The sequence below is a fragment of the Mirounga angustirostris genome, unplaced genomic scaffold, assembly GCF_029215605.1.
Source record: "Mirounga angustirostris isolate CCGP_5_RB_7025 unplaced genomic scaffold, mMirAng1.0.hap1 SCAF_9, whole genome shotgun sequence".
NCBI classification, from domain to species: domain Eukaryota; kingdom Metazoa; phylum Chordata; class Mammalia; order Carnivora; family Phocidae; genus Mirounga; species Mirounga angustirostris.
This window is the reverse complement of record NW_026991717.1, coordinates 131,175,505-131,196,172: the sequence shown is the minus strand read 5'-3', so window position 1 is coordinate 131,196,172 and position 20,668 is coordinate 131,175,505. Positions and strand designations below refer to the sequence as shown.

The 20,668-nt window shown below is 54.7% G+C and overlaps 1 protein-coding gene across 10 annotated transcripts in view; it reads left to right on the top strand.

The window, feature by feature from the left end:
* Positions 1-20,668, top strand: part of TTC7B (tetratricopeptide repeat domain 7B) — a 251,052-nt gene that overhangs the window by 212,401 nt on the left and 17,983 nt on the right. For 9 of the 10 annotated variants that reach the window (XM_064571479.1, XM_045901401.3, XM_045901400.3 and 6 more), the window contains one exon: positions 8,004-8,206. In XM_064571479.1, the coding sequence (XP_064427549.1) occupies positions 8,004-8,206 (203 nt within the window). Of the gene's footprint in view, positions 1-8,003; positions 8,207-12,978; positions 13,006-20,668 lie in introns of those variants that run through there. The other variant, XM_064571480.1, reaches the window with a different exon arrangement.

Here is a 20,668-nt window from a genome sequence, read left to right as displayed (position 1 = left end):
AGAAACAGACACTGGGGAGGAAGGATTTAATGCCCAGGGGTATGATGAGAAGGCCTAGGAGGAGAATGTCCCCGGAGAAGGGAAAGGACCAGGACCGAGCCCCTTCCACATTTAAAATTTGGGCAGGATGGGGGAAAGCCAAAGTGAGGGAAAGGGGGTAGTCAGGCAGGAGGGAAACAGGAGAGGGGCGTTGTGGGAGCCAGAGGGGTTTCCTTCCCCTGTGTGTGGCACAGTCAGACTTGTGCAAATCCGCGTGTCACCTTGGCCCAGCAGTGTGAGCAGGGCAGGTTCTCGCTCCTCCCTGTGAGCCCTGGTTTGCTCCCCAGTGAAATGAGGGCAGTTGTGACGGTTACACCAGGTAAGGCATTCGGAGTGCTCAGTGGGTAGCAAGCACTTGATAATTCGTAAAAATCACTGTTATTAAGGAGGACGTGGCTGGTAGGAAGTGCTGCTGGGAGGTCGAATGGGCGCAGACAAAAGCCCTCGTTGGACCTGGCACCTGGGAGTTGTTGGTGGCCGTGACAGTGAGGCTGTGGGGACGTACTGGGGATGGAGCATACCGATGTGGCTACAGGGCGCTGGCAGGTGAGGAAGACAAGGCAGGGGGTGCGTAGTCCTCACAGGAAGGACCCCTGTGCAGCAGAGGGGAGAAATGAGGGGTAGCTGGGGCTTCACTGGCTGACACAGAAGCATGTTGATGGCCGCTGGGCCGATCACATCCGAACTGAGATCCTCCTCGTCCCAAAGAGAGAGAGAGGATATGTGAAGGTGTGAATCCCTGAGGAGAGCAGGAGAGTGCTGGGGTCCAGGGCACAGGCAGACGGATTGACCTCAGTTACAGCCGAAGGGGAGCAGAATGGATGGGCACAGAGGACAACAATTCGCTTGTCAATTCGGCGGCAAGAAGAGGCTCAATGTCTGTTCTGCTGGCTTCTCTTTTCCCTTTGAATGAAGAGTCAAGGTCAGCCAAAGGGGTGGAGGGCTTATGGGGAAGGATTGAGGCATCAGGAGAACAGCTGGGCCAGGGCCTGGAGGGGATCAAGTGTCTCCCAAATGCAGCTAGAGGATAGGAAGCTAGCCCCACCACCCCACCAAGCCCCTGGGGAAGGCGTCCCTCTGGACAGGTGGACGCCACCACTCGGAAACTCAGAAATAAGTGTCAATCGCGCAGCCAAGATCCTGACAGAGGTGTTTGGCCAGGCCTTCATTGAGGAAAGGACCTGGGCTGTGTTCATCACGGGGACAAAGGGCCCAGCTTGGGGCCTGGGCCAGAGAAGCTCACATGCAAACAAAACCACTGCCTTCTGTCACTTCCGACCTTCCCCACACAAAGAAAAAGTAAAGAGTTCTAGACAGAGCTGATAAGGATGCAGCCCCCTCCCCTAGGCCTTCCTGACTTAGAAGGATGAAGGCAGCTCATCCAGGCCCTCATGCTGATTTTTATATGAGAGTGAATTCATGAAAGCACATGGGCGGTGTGCTCTGGGAGGACCTGCTGCTTCTGGAAGGTACCCTGTGCTCACCCTGGGGACTCCTCAGCACCCCCATGGGCAGGGGCTATCCCAGAACCAAGCTGCTAAGGTTTGTTTTCCAAGCACAAGTTAGGGAAACAGGGTTTGGGGTAAAGGAAATGGTTTTAAAGATTCAGGGAGTCTGCTGGCCTCGCTCCCTGCCTGCCTGCAGGCCTCACCTGTAAGACTGGGGAGCACACGGGTCTTTTCCTTCATCCCTGTCTGCCAGACCTCAGGTGGAATGGAAGATCTGACAGCTCCCGTATGGGTACAGCCCTCAGGCTGCCTCTAGCATTTACTGCCACTCCTTTGTATGAGCTTCAAAATAGGTGTCCCCTCTGGGTAGACCAACCCCCGGGGAGCAGGCTTAACTAGCTGAAGGCTAGTTCTCACCTGTGTGAGAAGCCCCTTTGCCTCCCTCTGGGCAAGCGCAGCCCTGCACCAGGCACACAGCCTGTCAGCAGAGTCCAGACTCAGTTTCAGCCCCACTCTGCCCAGCACCTTTGCACAGTGCACAGTCCTGAGCCCAGGACAGGCACGTTGGGAGCCACTTCTCAACCTTGCAGCTGGCATGGAGTGGGTGCTTGACAAGTATTAGAAGAATGAGTGAACGAGGAAACCGGACTTGTGTGGGACTGTGGGGCATCCAGCACTGGCTTCCCCAATCAGGAACACCTCTTCCCCTTGAGGAAGAAACAGTCCTCAGGCCTACACAGCAGAGCTTAGCCCTTTCAGATAGCGCCCTGAGATGGTTCAGCCAATGATTTCAGAAGGCCCTCTGCACAAGGCATGATGCAGGGAAAAGGCAGAGCAGACACAGCTGGGCCGTCCAGGAGCACGGCCTCTGGCGGGGAAGCTGCCACACACGAGGTCATGCAGGGCAGGGTGGACTGGGGTGAACACTTCGCAGAGCGCATGCAGGCCATTGGAAGGACGGGAGTGGGAGCGATGGCTTCCCCAGGGGCGTGCAGGGGCGGGTGTGCTGGGGCCTAGAGCGAGGAGTGAGGGTCTTCGCGGATGGCCATTCAGGGGAGGCATTTGGGGCGAAAGGAACAGCACCAACAGGTGTGGAGGAAGATCAGGAACTGAACATGGGGCGTGGGGGGTGGGAAGGTAGCAGGGCTCTAATTTTGAACGCTAAGCAAAAATATTTGGGTTACATTCCCCTGCAGTTGGGAACCATTGAAGGTTTGCAAGAGGAGAGGGGCATTTTATTTCCAACATTTGTCACAGCAACGGAATGACAAGGACAACCCAAGGGATTCCAAAGAAGACAGAGCTTAGGGTGAGCTCTCAGAAAGGTAGAAAGTGTCCATGGCCCCGGGCAGCCCCGGCAACCAGCCCAGAATCTGTTCCCGTGACCTCTTTAAAGAGTGACCTCTCGGAGGCCACCCTGCAGCACCCAGTTGCGTTCTTGTGGGGACCGATGGGCTCTGAGTTCCTGGAGCCAGCCTCACTCCGTCTTGCTCTCTCTTTGGTACAGGCTGTTACATCTCTTCAGAAGCTCACAAGGCCCTTTGTTCACTTATTTTTTTAAGTTGAATTTAGCCTCCGGTGAAGGGTCAGGGAAACTGCTGTTGCTTCCCTGGCCCTCGACTTTCTTCATGGGCCTGCGCCGCAGAAATGGTCCTCCTGCGGCCCTCACTGAGCACTCTCTAATCCACAGACCCCGGGCTTAAACACCTGCTAAAGGCCAGAGCCTGTGCTGAGGAAGGCGGAGATGGCTGTGGCTGGGAGTTGCTCATAGTTTAGAGGGAGAAGACAATGCCGGTCATCTTCTGGAGGCTTTAGGGAAGTATGAACAATACTCGTTAGCTCCTGAGTTCTGGAAAGCGGAGCTCAAACTGACAGGCTCAGTTACTAGGGTGGTTGAATCAGAGAATGTGGCTTGGCCAAGGTAGATTCGCCCATCCCAGACTGCTGGCCTCCCCATTGCAGAGGCAGTACCCAGTGATGTACCTTCAAGAGCGAGCCAAGAATGCAGGCGTCTAATAAGAGACAAGGCCTGGGACAGAGAGGGCTCTGAAGCCCCCACCCCCCAGCCCCCGCCGCCGTCAGCCAGCCCCAGCCAGCCCCAGCCCCTCTCCCAAATGCACCAATCAGGTGGGACCTGGGGGTGGGCTGCAGAGGGGCCAGGGGCCTGGCTGTGGCAGATGAGCCCCTGAGAGAGACAAGAAGCAAAGGTGGGGGTCCCCTAACAAAGGTGATGTGATCCAGAGGATGACAGAGCTTATGGAAGGCCCATGGGAACACAGAGGTGGGAGCTGCAGCCCTGTGGGATTGGGGATAGACATTCATGAGCCCCTCCTCTGGGAAAGTGTTGAGCCTTGTTTGGGCTGTGTACCCCCAAGAAGGAGGGCTTCCCACGCAGCATAAGCTCGGAGTAAATATCTCCATGGACTCGTTGCATTTTAGAGAGACAGATGTGTCGCCTCGGCGAGAAGATCCCTCTGGGGATTTCAGGGATGCTGGGAGGCCTCTATAATCCTTCCCTTGTCCTCTTCAACCGCACCCCAAATGATTCGACTGATGTCAGGAATCCCACCACTAAGGTTTTATTCCTGGAGCCTAAGACTCTGTGCCCCGGGAAGATGTGATTTCCTCATAAAGAGGGAGTGACTATTCTAAGCCTCATCTCAAAGGAGCCATGGTAAAATGGGAGGCTGGCCCTGCACCTCCAAATACATCCATCAGCCCAAAGAGCTGCAGGCTCTGCCAAGTGGTTTTACCTCCCCGCACCTCGGTCTCGTCCCTGCCATCTGGGAGGCGGCAGGGCTCCACTAAGTGCCATCCTCGGCAGTTTCACCTACCTCTGGGCTTGGCTTGCACCACCTCGGTCGATCCTCACCACTATCCCGGGGGAGCTGCGGGCCGACATCGGGCCCCGGTGGACAGGTGAACAGGCCCTGCCTTGCCCAAGGCCTCACACACGGCTCAGGTGCAGGCACCCAACCCTCCATGTTCTCAGGACACTGGCTTACAAATTGGGCACCCTAGAGCCCTGGGGGTCCCCAGGGGTGCCCCAGAGGCTGGGACGGGGGACCAAACCAAGAGGGAGGCAAGCTGCCACTCTTAAGAGGCCTTTGGAAGTAGAGGCTCCCCTGGGGAAGGTGGTTTGAAAATCACCACATCACATGGTGCCGTGTTTGAGCATCAAACGGACACATGGAGGAGAAGCCAGGCCCTGCACCTGTCTGCCCTCCTCCCTGCATCAGGAGCACGGCTTTACCAGCGATACAGGTCTCCTCCTATAACTTCTGCGCCACTGAAAACAAGTCCTTGGAGGCCTGGATTCTTGCTGCTACTTGCATGATCGTGACTCAGCGGAGTGCCTGTCTTTTCTGATCGATTCCTCAGGAAGGAAGCAGCAATATCAGACTCGTGGCTGGTGCTCGCTGAGACGCGTGGTCCCACAGAGGACCCTCCTAGAACAGGACTGACGGGCACATTGCCACGCCAGTGCTTAAGCCCCCCCGCCCCCGTGATCTTGTTATAAAAATTCTAGAAGCATTTGGTCCCCACTCCCAAGTTGGTCCTTCTTCCATAGTGAGTTAGACAGCAGAGGCCCAGGGGGTCACCCACCCCGTCGGCTGCAGGCCCTGGGGACCGTGGAAATCCATAAACCCACCCTCAAAACGGGAGCAAGTCAGGAGCCAAGTGTCCAGTGGGAGGAACATTCTGTACAGCTCTCCCGAGTCCCTGGCACGCTCGGGTAACCCAAAACCGCAGCGGGCGCGCCGCCGGCTGGCCAGCGGGCTGGGAACAGCATGACGGAAGCAGACGGCCCCGCCGTGGCGTCAGGAGGGTGTTCATCTCCCGGGAGGGGCAGGCTTCTGCCAGGGCCCAAACCGAAGGACAGATCCGTGTCGCCCTGTTCCTGCAGGGTCCCCGTGTGTCACAGGTGCCCAGTAAACACCTGGGGGGCGGGACCTTGCAGGACAGGAGGCACGACGAGCCAGTATCGCTGGTGGGGCTTGGCTGGATTTGAGTGGCCCGTTTCCCTGTCCGGGGGGCCCTGGGGGGCTCCCCTCCACGGGTCCCTGGGCCAGCCCGTCATCTCTGGGCGAGGCTGGATCCCCCTGTCGAGGAGGGGACCCACGGGCTGGAAGAACAGCCGGCAGGCGCGGGACCCGAGTTCTCCAGGGCTCTCTCCTAGCCTGAGGAGGCAGTCATTGGGGAACATGATCACCAGGAAGGAGAGGGTGCTTCCGGAGAGGGGCCACCCAGGAGGGTTGAGGTGAAAAAAATGAGCAGCATTAACACTCCACAGCCATGTGATACACACCTGCCCTTGCCACAGCCTCAGGACTCGAAGCTGGAGGCGGGGAGATAGAAAGCTTGCTGTCCAGGTGTGGACCCCAGATCCCTCAGGAAAGCACATGTAGGGCCACGGCCATCAGAGAGCGCCGAGGCTGGGCTCCCCTCTGAGGGGAAGCGTGGGTCAGAGATGGCTGCCGGGGACGGCGGCTGCGGAGCAGGCCTGGAGGGAGGCTGGGGCGTCCTGGCACCACCGGAAGAGGCAAGAGACCCAAAGCCTGTGTGGAAACTGCACTGGCTCCCCAGGGCAGAGCCTGGGGTGTCGGGGAGCAGGAGGGACACAGGCTCGTGAGGGCAGGAGAGCCAGTCACCCCCGAGGACTCCGAATGCCAGGCCGAGGGAGCTGGATGTTATTTGGGGACAGGGGAGCCACTATCCACAGGCCTCCAGCCAGGCCCTGCCTCCAGCTGGCCCTGAGACAAGCTCTTCAGCCTCCCTGTACCTGTTTCCTCGTCTGTGCAGTGGTCCCGTGCACCTGGGTACCATGGGCTCATGTGCAGGTGAAGGGAGGCATGAGAGCACTTCCTGGCGCAAAGCACGTGTTGAATGAACGTTAGCTACAGCTGTTGTTACTGTTATCGTTCATTCATTTGTTCATTCATTTGTTCGTTCATTCATTCATTCATTCAGCAACTGTTTCCTGAGCTCTGACTGGGTCAGGCGCGCTTCTCATCCCTGGGAACACAGCAGCGAGCCGCACAAACACGGTCCCTACGCTCATGTGGCTTAGGGCTTGCCTTCTAGAGGGGGCCCGCGGCCAGCACGGGAGATAAACGAGATGAACCCGTTGGTCGGAATTAGGGAGGACAAGGAAGCAGAGAGAGGAACAGGGTCGTGCTGAGGACGTGGGGAACAGCACTTTAAGTAGGATGGTCAGGGGAGGCCTCCCCAGGAGGCCACTGGACGGAAGGCTGAAGGGCGTGAGGGGTGAACAGAAGCAGGGGGCCTTAAGGAACCGGCGCTTTTCTGCAGGCGGGAGGACGAGTCTACCTCAGGAGGCTGACCTGGCAGTGGCTGGGTGGGACAGACCATGTGGCAGGCAGCAGGTGAGGGGCCCGAGGAGGCCCTGGCCTAGTCAAGGCAGTTCCAAAGTGGCCTCCAGACGGCAACTCGTGAGGTGCTGCCAAGGAAAATAGTAAACTTTTCTATTTCTTTTGTATTGTGTTGTCCTACCGTTTCTATTTTGGCCTGCATTATATTATACATAAAATATTACTCTGGGTGGAACTTGGAGGTGTAGGTGCCAGAGGCAGAGGGCCAGTAGTCCAGGCAGGAACCGACAAGCCAGGGGCTGCGCGGGACGGAGAAGGGGTCGATGGGCCCAGAGCACAGCAACCACCTGAGGAGGACTCGGGCAGTAGTCTTGACAGATCCGGCCAAGGAAAGAGGAGAGGGGTCCGATGTCCTTGAAGACGCGGGCCCAGCACTCTGAGCACAGGCCCAAGCGCCAGGCCCGTGACACCTGAGCATCCCTCCTCTTCGGGAGGCAGGGGCTGCCACGCAACTCAGGACTCCACGGGAGAGAGCGGAGGCCTGCGAGTGGAGGAAAGGTCACTTTCCTGCTTTTTTGGAAAGCGACAGCTTGGTTTTCAGAGGGCTGTGTCAATGTTGAATGGTTCATAGTCTCCGGGGCGCAGTAACCCTGCCTGGTTGGAGGGCAGGAGTGATGGAGCAACCATTTTATCTCCTGCCGGTAAACATGGAAGCCGCGGACTGCTCCATGGTACACTTTCTTGCATCAGGAGAACAGGCTGGTGCCCTCGAAGGGCTGTGTGCCTCTGGCTTACTTGTCCTTGGGCCCATCCCAGCCCCTTCTTTACGGTTTTACGGTTGTCAGGGCTGAGGGCAGGTGCCCCGGATACCAGGGTGGGCCCTGAGCGTGGGTGTCCTCAGAGAGGGACAGGGCCAGGCAGGCCTACCTCCCCTCTGGCGGATGGTGACATGTGTGCCCTCCGAGGCCCTACAGCAGGAACGACTGGAGTCCCTGTGTCACAGTGGGCGGGTCCACTCAGCCTGGGGCATTGGCTGGCTCTGGGCCCTGCGTGTTCCAGATGCGCTCCTGCCAGACTCCCATGGGGGGGCTGTAAATGTCCCCAGCCAGAGTCACAGCCGTTCGCAGGGCCCGTGAAGGGCAGTGAACCAGGAAAGCATCTGCCTTCTGCTCTCTCCCCACAGCTGAAGTCTACATTGGCATCGGGAAGCCTGCAGAAGCCACAGCCTGTACTCAGGAAGCTGCCAACCTCTTCCCGATGTCCCACAACGTCCTGTACATGCGCGGACAGGTTGCTGAGCTCCGGGGAAACCTCGATGAAGCCCGGCGGTGGTACGAAGAAGCCTTATCCATCAGTCCCACGCACGTGAAGAGCATGCAGCGACTGGTGAGTCTCAGAGCCAGGCTAGGACCCCACTCCTGGATTGGGGCTCCCCTTGGAAGCAGCAGGTAGCTCGTGACCCCTAAACCCCCTTCCTCTTCGAAGGCCCATGCACTTAGCCTGCCAGGCTGTCGAGTTGCATGGGGCCAGCAGCACCATTCCCGTGTGGTTTATGCAGATGGAGCCCGTGGGAGTTGGCAGTGCTCACTCTTAGCCGCCGTACCCAGTGGTCCTGTTCTGCGCAAGGGGCGGTGGGAGTCACTGGTCCCCTGGGCCTTGCTTGTAGCAGCCTCCTCGGGGGGTGTCCACACGCCAGGGAGACTCCAGCTTGTCTCCGAGGCTGCCGGCTAGTAGGGGCGTCTTAGAGGAGGCAAGTCGCCTAGTTTCCACCCTGCGAATGGGGGCAGTGGCTCCCCAGAAATGCACCTGCGCCCTCCCAGATGCCCAGGCCAGAAGCCTGGGGCTGCCCTGCTGCCCCCCTCCCTGCCTGGCCTGGAGTCAGCTCTCCCTCCGCCTCGGCTTCGGGCAGGTGGGGGTCACCTGACCTGATCGCCCTGCAGCGTTCTCGGCGTTGCACTGACGGAGTTTGGCACATGTATCGAGCAGCTGCCCCACAAAGCCGGCGGTCTCCTGTTACCTTCTTGGGAGGGTCTGAATCGAAACTCAAAAGTTACCAAAGTCTGAGTTGCTGCTAAAAAGCCCTCTGCCTCTCTGCCCCTGCGTGCCAGGCTGAGGTTCGGGATTTGTGCTTCGTACTCAGGGATAGGGTATCTCTGATTTAATGAACCACAGGAAGAGGGAGCCTTAGAGTGAGCTGAGGTGGCCTTCGTGTCCGCAGCCCTTGGGAGCCCGGTGTCCGTAATCAGGGGTTAGTGTGGGATTCGAAGAGCGAGCACTGGACAGGGAGTCTGGGAACAGACCCTGCGCCATCAGTCACTGGCTCTTGAACCTTGGGGAAAAAGACCCTAAGCTGTCTGCACTCAGTTTCCTTTCTGTAAAATGAAAACAAGCAGCTCGAGGGGCTGTGAGTCTCATCCAGCGCTAGGAGGGTAATGTTTTGTACTTAAGAAGTCAGATGTTCTCAGAAGGATCCCAAAGCCTTCATTCTCTTGCCATTTCTCATAGTAATAGGGCAGAATGTACGAGGGGCTCAGCACTTTCAAAAGTGACTACTGGTTTCCAGTTTTAAAAATAAGTCAGACCTTATCATAATTACAGCTACTTGATTTTTTCACCTTCCCTTTATTGAGCATTTTGTAGCTCAGTACAGCTTTATAAATAATTTTACATATTATCCAAACATTAGTGTATTTGATTAAAAATATTACATGGCTTTTAATTTTTTGTCTCTCTATTGTAAGAGGGATTTGTAAAGAGCTTTTCAGATCTCTGTGCTTTTGCTAGAGCATCGCAGAAGAGGTATAATCAACGCCGTGTACCCAGCCTTTTTATTGAAAAGAAGCAGCGTGTTTCTACCCCGGGGCCTATGAATTATTCAGACAAGTATTTCTTGCTCATCCCCAAGGGGAACACATGAGACAAAAGATCAAATAGGAAAATCGCACTGGGGAAGTTTTCTGTTTCACCTTTGGAACTTTTTGAGACACCCGAGCTCCCCAACCAATGGCAGATGCTTTCCTTTCAAAAGGAGTAGCCCCGGCCAGGGGAGCTGGTGAGCGGGGCCCAGGTGAGGGCTCGCCTTGCCTGCCAGATCAGGGGCAACAGCTGAGCCTTGTCTGGCTCAGGGGCATTCTTGCCAGTAGAAAATAGTCCTCATAAACCCTTAAGACTTTTCTCAGTGCATCCTGATATATTCAGAAACTGTCCTGGGGCGCCTGGGTGGCTCAGTTGGTTAAGCGACTGCCTTCGGCTCAGGTCATGATCCTGGAGTCCCGGGATCGAGTCCCGCATCGGGCTCCCTGCTCGGCGGGGAGTCTGCTTCTCCCTCTGACCCTCCCCCCTCTCATGTGCTCTCTCTCTCATTCTCTCTGTCTCAAATAAATAAATAAAATCTTTAAAAAAAAAAAAAAAAGAAAAAAGAAACTGTCCAGACTAGAGGCAGGTTGAGACCAGGAGGCCTACAAATTTCGAAGGGTTTAGATCCTTGGAGTCTAATACTGCCCAGGGACTGTGATTGGGATGACCCCAAAGGGCAGCTTGGATGGCCCCTTCGTGGTGACCTTGTAAATGACGCTCCCTGGCCTGTGTTCCCCAGACTGCCCCCCCACATGGTGTCTGTGGAGGGGAGGCCGCCAGAGCCCCCAGGTCCCCCAGCCCTGACACATCACAGCCCTCTCTTTCCTGCCTCCATCCCCAGGCTGTGCAGGAAAGCTGTGTGTCTATGGCATGGGGCCTACAAAGGGAAGAAGGTGGCCTTTGCAATACACTCTAGAAGCTAAGGATGAGGCTCCAGGCCAGAAAAGGTGTGAGATTTGAATCCCAGCTCTGTCACTTACTGGCTTTGGGACCCCAGGCAAGTCACCCTCTTGGTGCCTCAGCGTCCTCAGATGTATGAATGGGGATAATATTAGGGCCAGACACAAATTAAAGCACAGAACTGAAATCTCTTATCAAGGCACAAAAGGTCCTGCCTCTGCCCTCACGGAAACCAGACTGGTTCGCAGGCCCCTAGGTTGAGGGACAGGGGTCAGCAGAGAGATCAGAAGCCTTTTACCACCAAGGCCCAGGGAAGAGCCAGGGGCTCAAGACTTCTGTGGTGGGGTGGTGGAAACGGCTGAGAGCCGTGACAGCCGCCCAGCCCTCCGGGTGAGGAGGGTGCAAGCGAGGGGCTTGGCCAGGCCAGGGCAAGGCTCAGAAGATCCAAGTTAGAAGGAGTTTGAAGAACATGAGCAATGGAGACTTCCAGAAAACCAACCAAGGGGGTTTCCGGGGAAGGAACCCATTGCAGGCGGACTATGGGTCGTAGAAAAAACCAGACAACGGAAAGTGTATCCACACCAGCCGTACTGCTCAGGGAGGAAAGTGGGGAGGTGGAGGGACAGTGGGAGGGAGCTGTTTTGGAGGAAGGAAGCCATGTCCACAGTAGGTGGAACCCAGGTAGCAAATGGCAATGGCAGAGACCTGAATATGGTCAGGAGCTCGGCTTATTCCGTGAAGAACAATGACTTGTTGACTTCTAGGGGTTGTTAGTGACAGCGTGAGCCAGATCGCCCGACCCAGCTTGGAGGAGAGGTACCACTTAAGCAGAAATGCAAACACATTCATATCGCTAAAAAAGTGATAATGACCTGGAGGAGTTGGTATTCATTAAGGTTAATAGAAGGTCAGACTTGACAAAAGAAATGTAAATTACACCCCAGTGAAAATGAACACTTTTCTAATAGTTTTAGCCTTCATCTGTGTGTTTAAATTCACATATAAAAAGAAGGGAGAGCAGAAATAATGTGTTTAATATTAATAATGAGTTAGCACCAGACAAGGGAGGCAGAGAGCTGAGTGTGGGCAGACATTAAAGGACCAGTGAGCTGAAGGGATAAGGAATTACGAAGTAATGTTGTTGACAAGGGGAGGAATTCGGAGAGTGATCAGACTTCTTCCAGAGAATCTAAAGGCATATTTTCATATCATTTTTGCATAAGCGCATACATTTACATGCATTTGCCTGCCATATTTCATTCCCAGTACCCCACATGAATTAATGAAACCCAGAGCGTCCTGTGATCTGGAATAAGGGGAGAGGAGGAAAACGGGGCTGCCTTTGGCCTGGGGGGCAGAGGAACGGCCTCCTTAGGCAGTGCTGCCCAGGCCAGGGACAGGCACAGAGACTCAGGGCAGCCAAGGACAGAATTACCAGGAGGATAGGGACAGGCTTTGCAAACAGGGACATCTGCTTAACATCTGATAATGTCATCCTGGGCTCTCGGGGGCAACATGCGAGATTGGAGGGTGAGAAAGGGAGAACTTTCAGGAGAGGAACGAGTGTGGCAGGGAGCCAAGAAGGCGGTCTAAGAGGCGCTGATAAAGCGAAGAGGGAGAAATAAATTTATCCTAGACCATATTAGCAGGGAAACTCAGGCCTTCCTCCAGACCATGTGACAGGGTGAGAAAAGGTGTGGCACAGAGGCAAGTGGTGGGGGCCGCCCAGGGCTTCCCAGAGAGAAGGGGCAGAGCGCTGAAGAGGGCTGTGAGCTGGAAAGGGACTGGGCCCAGGGGGAGCAGGGGAGGGCAGGGGTGAGCCAGAGCCCACCCTGCCCCCACAGGGGGCAGGAGGAGAGCTGGTGTGTCACCCTGAGGGGCCAGCCTCCCCCTAGAGCAAGTCTGGTACGACAGAGGCACTGATATTCCAGAGCTGTTGCTCAGAGAGGAGAAAATATAGGCTAAAAGCACTAAGGGGCCAGCCTCTTGAATGTTGACGTTCCCAAGACAAGGCCTAGAAAGGGACAGAAGTCAGCAGTCATTCAGAGGAGGGTAACCAGAAGGCTGGGGAAGGCGGGAAATTGCACCCCCTCGGCCGAAGTCGTGGTGAGAGACCATTGGTGGGGCTCCCCAAAGAAACGGGAAGATGGCTGAGAAGAGAAGCGGTTGGGGGCGATGGGGTAGGCCCGGCAGTCCACCCAAGGAGTGGGGCTGAGGCCTGTCTTCTGTGGAAGGATCGTTAAGACATGAAAAGCCCCCCGAAGGTCAGTCACGATGGCTTCAGGTGGTCTCATACACAGGCTGTCTTTGAGGGTTTTCTCCACGGTCTTACGTTGTCCAAAACTCCAGAAGTCTGGAGTGACATGAAAGCCGTTAGAAGTGGCGTTGGACTTCTGTTCCAGGGTGTACATTAGTGGGCAAGACTGGCAGGATGGCGGAGCTGTTGGAAAAGTGCATTTGATGAAGAAGTGGCAGAAGCATGTCAAGCGGATGGCGGGTTTGGAAGGAGGACAGCCAGTGGGCCGTGCGGTGGGACGTGTCTTGTGGACTGTTACTACGTTTAAGTTGTTCTACCAGCTCTAAGGTTTGACCCAGAAGTATTCGTCACAACGAGTCTGGCTAACGACACTGATCAGGAGGAAGGCTCTTCGGAGGTTCAGAGCGGGGCCGGGCGTCCGAGCTCCCTTTAAACTGTCTTCGGGCTTGCTGACTGTGGGAAAAGACTTCCTCCCAGGATGCATGACGAGCTGGCTGGGTGGCAGGGAGGGTCTGAATCCAGGGAAAGAGGGGAGCTCTGGCTTGCCGCCGGCAGCTTGCACTGCAAAGTGATGGAACCTGGGCGTTGTTCTCCCTCGCGTCTTTTCAAGTGTCCGTCTGTTTCATGAGCTTTGGGGGGACCTTGTTTGTGTCTCGCATTTTACTACTTGGAAGCGTGTTTTCGGATGTGTGCCTCTGTTGGAAGAGAGATGCAGCATGACGGTGATGAACTTGCAGTGTTACCCTAGAGGTGGGCAGCCTGTGTCTGTGTATCTGTCTGATCCATCCATCGGTCTGGCCAGGGGGCGCTGGGGTTGAGGGCAGCCCAGGGCTCAGACACACCGGGCAGGGTTTCACATGGGCATGGCTCCAGTTTTCTCCTAACAAACCCCGTCTTGAAGAGCGGCCCTTGATCCCTTCTGTCACTCTGGGTAAGACAATGAAGTGGATGAAACAGAATCAAGACACCCTGCCCCTTTCAAATGCTGATCTTTGGAAATGGATCCATTTCATCTGAAGTATCCATTTTCTTCCTCCACTTAGAATGATTGGCAGGAACGAAACCTTGCCATGGCCAAGTGAGAAGGCTCTTTTATCTATGAATTGCATTTTACTTACTTCCTGGGTTTAAAAAAAATGCTTTTAAAATTAAGAAGAATTTTTTTTCCATTGAAGAAAGACTTAATGAAATGTTTAGATGTCTTCCCTTCCCTACACATCATGTTCTGGTTGATAGAACCCTTAAGTGTACAAGACTTAATTTCTCTAATATCTTTACTCGTTATAACTGGGATTCAAACTAACAGTGCAAAAGAAAAAGTAGTGCATTCTGTTGGGCGATTAGGACTCTGTTCCTTATTCTACTTTCTCTCCCTTCTTATAATGGTGCACACTACATTTGAGCCCCTTAGTAGCTCAACGCCCTTTAGAGAACTATTAATATTTGGCATGAATATAAACTCTACAAAGAAATGTAAAACTTCCATCTGCCAGTTGTGTTTGTTCTCACAGTAGGCGCTAAGGTGGACAATTTCTTTTTCACCACTGGAGAACCTGCTCTCGGTGACCCGTCGCAGTCTACATTGCAAGTTAGGAGCAGAACCACGGCTGGGCTGGGTGATACTAAGATTGGACATTTGTGGAATCACTGAAGCGTCTACAGCTTGAGTGATAGCTCAGCACAGGGGTTACAAGCCTGGCGCTGGAACCAGCCTGGGCTTGGGTTCAAATCCCAGCTTTGTCACGTATGAACAGTACAGCCTGAGGGAAGTTCCTTAATCTGTCCCTACTTCCATTCCGTCAGCCTTCCATTCCATCAGCCGTTAAGCAGGGAGAACCACAGTGCCCCCCATGGTGTTACTGGGTGGTTAAATGAGTTAATACAGGGGCGCCTGGGTGGCCCAGTCGGTGAAGCATCTGCCTTCGGCTCAGGTCATGATCTCAGGGTCCCGAGTCGGGCTCCCTGCTCATCGGAGAGTCTGCTTCCCCCCCTTCCTCTGTGCGCTCCCTCTCAAATAAATAAATAAAATTTTTTAAAAATGAGTTAATACAGGCTGCAAAGCACTCTGTAAACACTAGCTGTGAACATTACTATCATTCTCTATAATTTGGGTCACACCTATGGTAGAAGCCTCTCTGAATCTACTTGACAGTGAGAGGGGGCATCTCCTTTCCAAAAGATCCTCCCACGGGCATGGCTTTCCTTCTGAACCAAATTTCAGCAGCTGGAGGAGCCGAAATAAGAATGTATCATGGCACGTGGTTGGCCAAAACCATGTGCTTTTGCCTTTAAGTATTACTTTGTTTCTCTGGAGCCTGTAGCCCAGCTTATTAGAGTTGAAAGGAATAGGAAGGGGGATGTGACTTGTCAGGCAGAGACGGGAAGCATCTCTGGCTGGGCTCAGGGGGCCAGACCAGGGCTGCCGGCAGCTGGGCCCAGCCCTGGGCTGGGGCCGGGGGTGGGGGGCAGTGGAGCAGGCCCTGGACCTGGACGGAGGAGCTGGGCAGGCTCCGTAGACTGGCCTGGGCAGCAGAGCCTGCCATGGAGCCCAGCTCAAGTGTCACACCTCTGAGAAGCCTTTCTTGACCCCTACCCACCCACCCCTGCCAAGGGGCTCTCAGCCCCTTGACTTCCCTCCCTTGAAGTACCTCAAGAGGTGCTTCAGCAACAAACGTAGAGTTCCTTTCTCATGGATCCGTCTGCTCCTTGGGGGAGGCTCCATGCCTGAGGTGGCACAGTGGCCGGTCTAGACCAGGCGTGGCGGGTAGATGAGGTGGGGCAGGGAGAGAGGGAGAACAACAAGTTCAAGAGTCAAGTTGACCTTGACAGATGTCATTATTCCCCTTTTACAGATGCGGCCCCTAAGGGACCCTGGGTGGCTCAGTCGGTTAAGCGTCTGCCTTCAGCTTAGGTCATGATCCCAGGGTCCTGGGATCGAGCCCCACATCGGGCTCCCTGTTCCGCGGGGAGCCTGCTTCTCCCTCTGCCTCTGCCTCTCTCTCTCTCTCTCATGAATAAATAAATAAAATCTTTAAAAAAAAAAAAAAAAAAAAACGAGGCACCTCAAAGCACTGGGTGCTTTCCCTTGAATAGATTGTGAGCAAATATCATTGGAACATGCTATTTTTAAATAGGTTAACTTTGTTTGTGCAGAGGCCTCTGGGTGTTTGTTGGCTTGGCCTTGGCACACTCCCTTCCCACCATGAGTATAGGAAATGACACTGAGGGGGGACTGGAGGCTGCAGCGCATGATTTCACATGAGGCCAAGGCCATGGAGACCAAGTCAGCTAATTAATGGAACCTTCCAGTGCAGCGGGATCTGAGTGTATTACAGGCCAAATCTCAAAAGGGATGCAATGCGCTGGAAGGTGGGGCTCCTGTCAGATGTGCCTGGCACATCTGGGTCCCCAGGCTGACCTGCAGCACCTGCTCCAGCGGCTGAATGGGGGGCAGCCCTGGGGCCCTGGGTGGGAGCAGTGGCCACCCCACTCAAGTTCAGATGCTCCGTCCTGTTGCTCCCAAGCACATTCTTCTTTGCTGGCCCCTGTACCCCATCTGGGGATTGTGGGGGTCACTGTCCTTAGACCAGAAACTGCCATGAAACAGTGTGTAGGCAGCCGTGCTGGAGTCCACAGTGGTCTTCCCGGGCCCATGTGTGTTCCCTGGCAGTCTGCTCTCTGTCTCTCTCAGCTCAGTCGGAGAGGATCCCCCTCTGAGAAGCTGACCCACGATAACCATGCCCATGAGAGACCTAGTTTCAGACTAGGAACTGAAATGGTAATTTATAAAGAATGGTACCTTTCCTGGACAGACCCCCTGCTCTCCCACCCCTCCTCGTCGCCAGAGAAGCTCACCCTCTAAGCCAGATGCCAGGTTCCCAGAGACAGATGCCAGGGAGGCTGAAATGGCCATCCCCACACAGCCTGGGACACTGAGGCAGACAGGGTGAGACATAGCAGGTGCTGAGGGATTGGGGCTGTGCAGATCCAGGCCGTAGCCCTGCCTCCAACACAGACAGCCCCTTCCTGGACCCTGGACTCTCCAACTCTCACTTTCCCTTTAGGCCAGAGGTCCCCAGCAATGTCCCATGGTTCCAGATGAGCCAAGAAGGGGACAGCCTCTGCCCTTGGGAGTGCCAAGGAGAGTGGGGAGCTTGTCACCCTTGGCCTAGAGCAACCTGGTCCTCTCGCCCCAGTGTGCCATACAAATATCATTAAATACCATTTTTTATTTGAGAAAAACAGATGCCCAAACCCCACTCCCTCTGTTCAGATGAATTCTCTTATTGTGGCGTTTCTGGCAAGCCGCCCCCTGGTCACCTCTTCCCGAGGACACTCCCTTGTCCCTTGATGGTGACCCAGGACACATCCTTAGCCCTTCTTATGTGGTTCCCTCTGTAGACTGTGAGCCTGGTATCTTGTTCAGGGCGTGCCTTCTGATCTTGGTCCCAGGCTGAGGGAGTCTCTGCTTGTACCCCCAAACCCAGATTCAAGTAGCTTCTCTTGTTTCCACAGCACCAAGACACGTCCCTTGCTTTCACGTCCAGCTTTGAGGGTGAGCTCCTCGGGGGGGGGGGGGGGGGTATGTTGCTCTAACTGGGTTAGCACCATGCCTGCACCCGTTTGGGGTCGGACGACCATGGTGGCAATAACAGTGAGCCCGCAGAGCCAGGTCAGGGGGCGAGAACCATGTAGGGAGGAGGGGGAGGGATTGGAAATGATTTGGGGGAAGAACCAGGTACTTGAAAGGTTGTTTTTTGTTTTTTGTTTTTTATGACTCAAGCTGTGTCCTCACATTCTTTTGAAAATACGTATTTTTAGCTTAGAGCGTTTTCTCTTTGTTGGGTATGTGTGTCGTCCTTGGAGCGAAAGGAGTGTCCCCTGGCAACGTGGAGCTTCTGCATCCACGTGACTCCTGTGTGGCTTATGGCCCTCGTTCTGGCCAGTCCCTCCCACAAGCTCTCCCACCGCTAGCGGGGGCAGAGATACTCTCTGCAGACATTTTCCGCTTGGTTTTTGGATCCCTCCTACCCACTGCAGCATTTTCTCCGTGCTGGCCAGGGAGATAGGACATCGGGCCACCGGTGCTTTCATTGAGGGCTGAAATCACAGACCCAGAAACAACAGAGGCCCGGTGCAGGCTCTGAATACGAGCCATGTCACTGGGCCTTCCTTTGCCGCAGCTTATGGAAAAAATTAATTCTGTGTTTATTTCTGTTTTCTGTTTTGGAGTCTTAGATGACTAATTGCAGGCAGTGCAGCCCAGTGTCTCGTTAGTAATTATGACCTAAAATTATTTAAGATCTGACGTACTCTATCCAAACCACTTATTGTTAGAAATTCTGCCCCATTATTCCAGTATGATTTGACATTTCACTTCCATTGCATTCCTGCCTTGCCACAGTTATTGCGCCCTGGCTTGGTTCAGGCGATCGGATCCAAGATTTCACTTCTCTGCGTTGTTCTGTGTTCCCAGATAGCCGTCCCTAATTCCCCTGCCTTATTTCGGGCCTCCCTGGATGTTAGCCCTGCCTCGGCACCCTCCTCCCTATGCTGCCTGCTCCTGAAGTCAACAGGAGGGTGTGGCTGTCACCACGAGGCAGTGACATTCGGGCCCCCCTGGGCTGGCTGCTCACGCCTGGGGAGGATGCCCTAGAAGTTTCTTGCAAGTACTCCAGCTTTTCTTCGTCAGTGTCAGGGATGAGGGCCCAAAGTGGCCGGGAAGTCTTTGAACCTGACACTCACCAGAGAGCAAAGGCATTGTGGGATTTAGAACACCCAACAAAATTCCCCGGTCTAAGCACCTGCCTTGTACAGATGGGGAAGCTGAGGCCAGAGAGGGGAAGGGACTTGCCAAGAGCACAGGGCAGTGAGCGGCAGACCCGCCAGGAATCCTGATGCCGTCACTCCCAAAGGCCTCATGCCCACTTTGTCTGAGAAGTGCCTTCTCGCTTTGGGGTAGGGGTGGAGAAGAGATGAGCGCCCAGAACTCCATTCGTTGCTGTGGGGGAGGAGGGGGTTGGGGGGCTCCAGTCTGTCTTGAGGGTCACACAGTATCCCCCAAGCGCATCCTCTCTCTTTTGCTCCCAACTGGAGTCCAGACTTGGTCTCCCCACTTGCCTCTTAACCTGGCCTCGAGGTGACCCCTACTGGGTAGCATCCCTTTCTCACCGCTGCCCTTGCCCCGTCTGCCTGGATCACCAGCATCAGCACTGATTTATGAGCCCACTTGGGCACAGGGAAGTTTTCAGGGTAGCCTTTGGCACCCCTCCTGTTGCCAAGCGGGGAGGAGTGCGGGGTTGCTTAGGAGGAAGGAATGACAAACGTACCAATGACAAAAAAACAAATCTCACCAAGTCTCAAACCCAGGGGCTCGAGGAAGGTGGTGACTTGGTATTTAGGGATGAGGTATCACAATGCCTATAATTAAAAAACCAATTCTTGCCCCCAAAATAGACAAAGCAAGTGTGAATAAAGTTAACAGTTGTTAAATTTAGGAGATAGGTATATAGATGTTCATTATATTAGCCTTTCTGATTTTCCACATGCTTGAAATGTTTCAGGATTAAGACAGGTTAAAACAAAGTAACGTGGTCAGGTTTGCATTTTGGAGCGATCATTCTAAAAGCCGTGGAGGCTAAGTTAGGCAGAAGCTGAGACACAGAGGACTAAACTCAGCTGGTAACATCTTGACAGTCCAGGATAAGAGATTTTGAGAAGGCAGATTCAGTAAGGTTTGGTGAGGGAATTGGAAGGTTCTTGTCTGATTCTCAGACACCTGGTTCAGGTCCCTGGATGGCTAAGACCTCCCCAGCTCAAGGAGACTCGGGAGGAGGGGCAGTTTTGGGAAGAGGAATGCAAGCCTGGCGTGTGGCTGGCTGGGTCTGGAGGCATTTCCAGGGCGGGGGCCATGGTTAGGAAGCCATGGTGGCCTGGAGGGAACAGCTGAAGCAATGAGAGGACGTGAGACCCATTCCCAGCTGGGCTGTGAATCAGAGAGGGAGAAAGAAAGAGGGCCAAGGGCGAAACCCAAGGAGCACCAACATTTGAGGAGCAGGAGAGAAATTTGGCTAATGAGGAAATATACATTCTGGCCTTTTACAGTTTTCCCATCCACACGGCTCATCCAAACCATAGCTGGCATTTGGGCCTGACCCTGCCAGATTCGCAAGCCCTCCTGTTCCCACAGTCCCGCTCTGCTCTCGGCTCAGGGCTGTGGCCAGCCCTGCATGCCGCGTTGGTTTAGGGGATGTCCATGAAGCCGCCGTGCAGAGGAAGGGTCCCGGTCAGCAAGATCACTGTGATAAGTGTGGGAGACGGGAGTGATTTGAATTATAGACACAGCTCCCACATGGAGGAGCTGAGGGCCCTGGGCTCCTCTGGACCTCAGTGTCTTCCTCCATGAAGACGGATGATGATGGGAGAATCAGATGTGATCCCTGTGTGAGCCAGAGGACTGTCATGGTGTCTGACAGTGAATGCATGCCTTGGTTCCTCGGAGGAACGTGGAACCTCCCCTGTCATGTCTGTTGGGGCCCTGATCCCCCTGCCAGGTGCCAGAGCCCCCAGGGAAGGTTGGCGACCTAGGCTGATAACAACAGTGGCCTTTTCTGCAAGGAATCTTGGACATACACACACACACACAGAGCCTGGGATCTGCCCTTGCCAAGGGGTCAGTCTTTTTTTTTTTTTTTAAGATTTTATTTACTTGAGAGAGAGAGAGAGATCACAAGCGGGGAGGAGAGAGAGAAGCAGGCTCCCCATGTGGGGCTCGATCCCAGGACCCTGAGATCATGACCTGAGCTGAAGGCAGCCCCTTAACCGACTGAGCCACC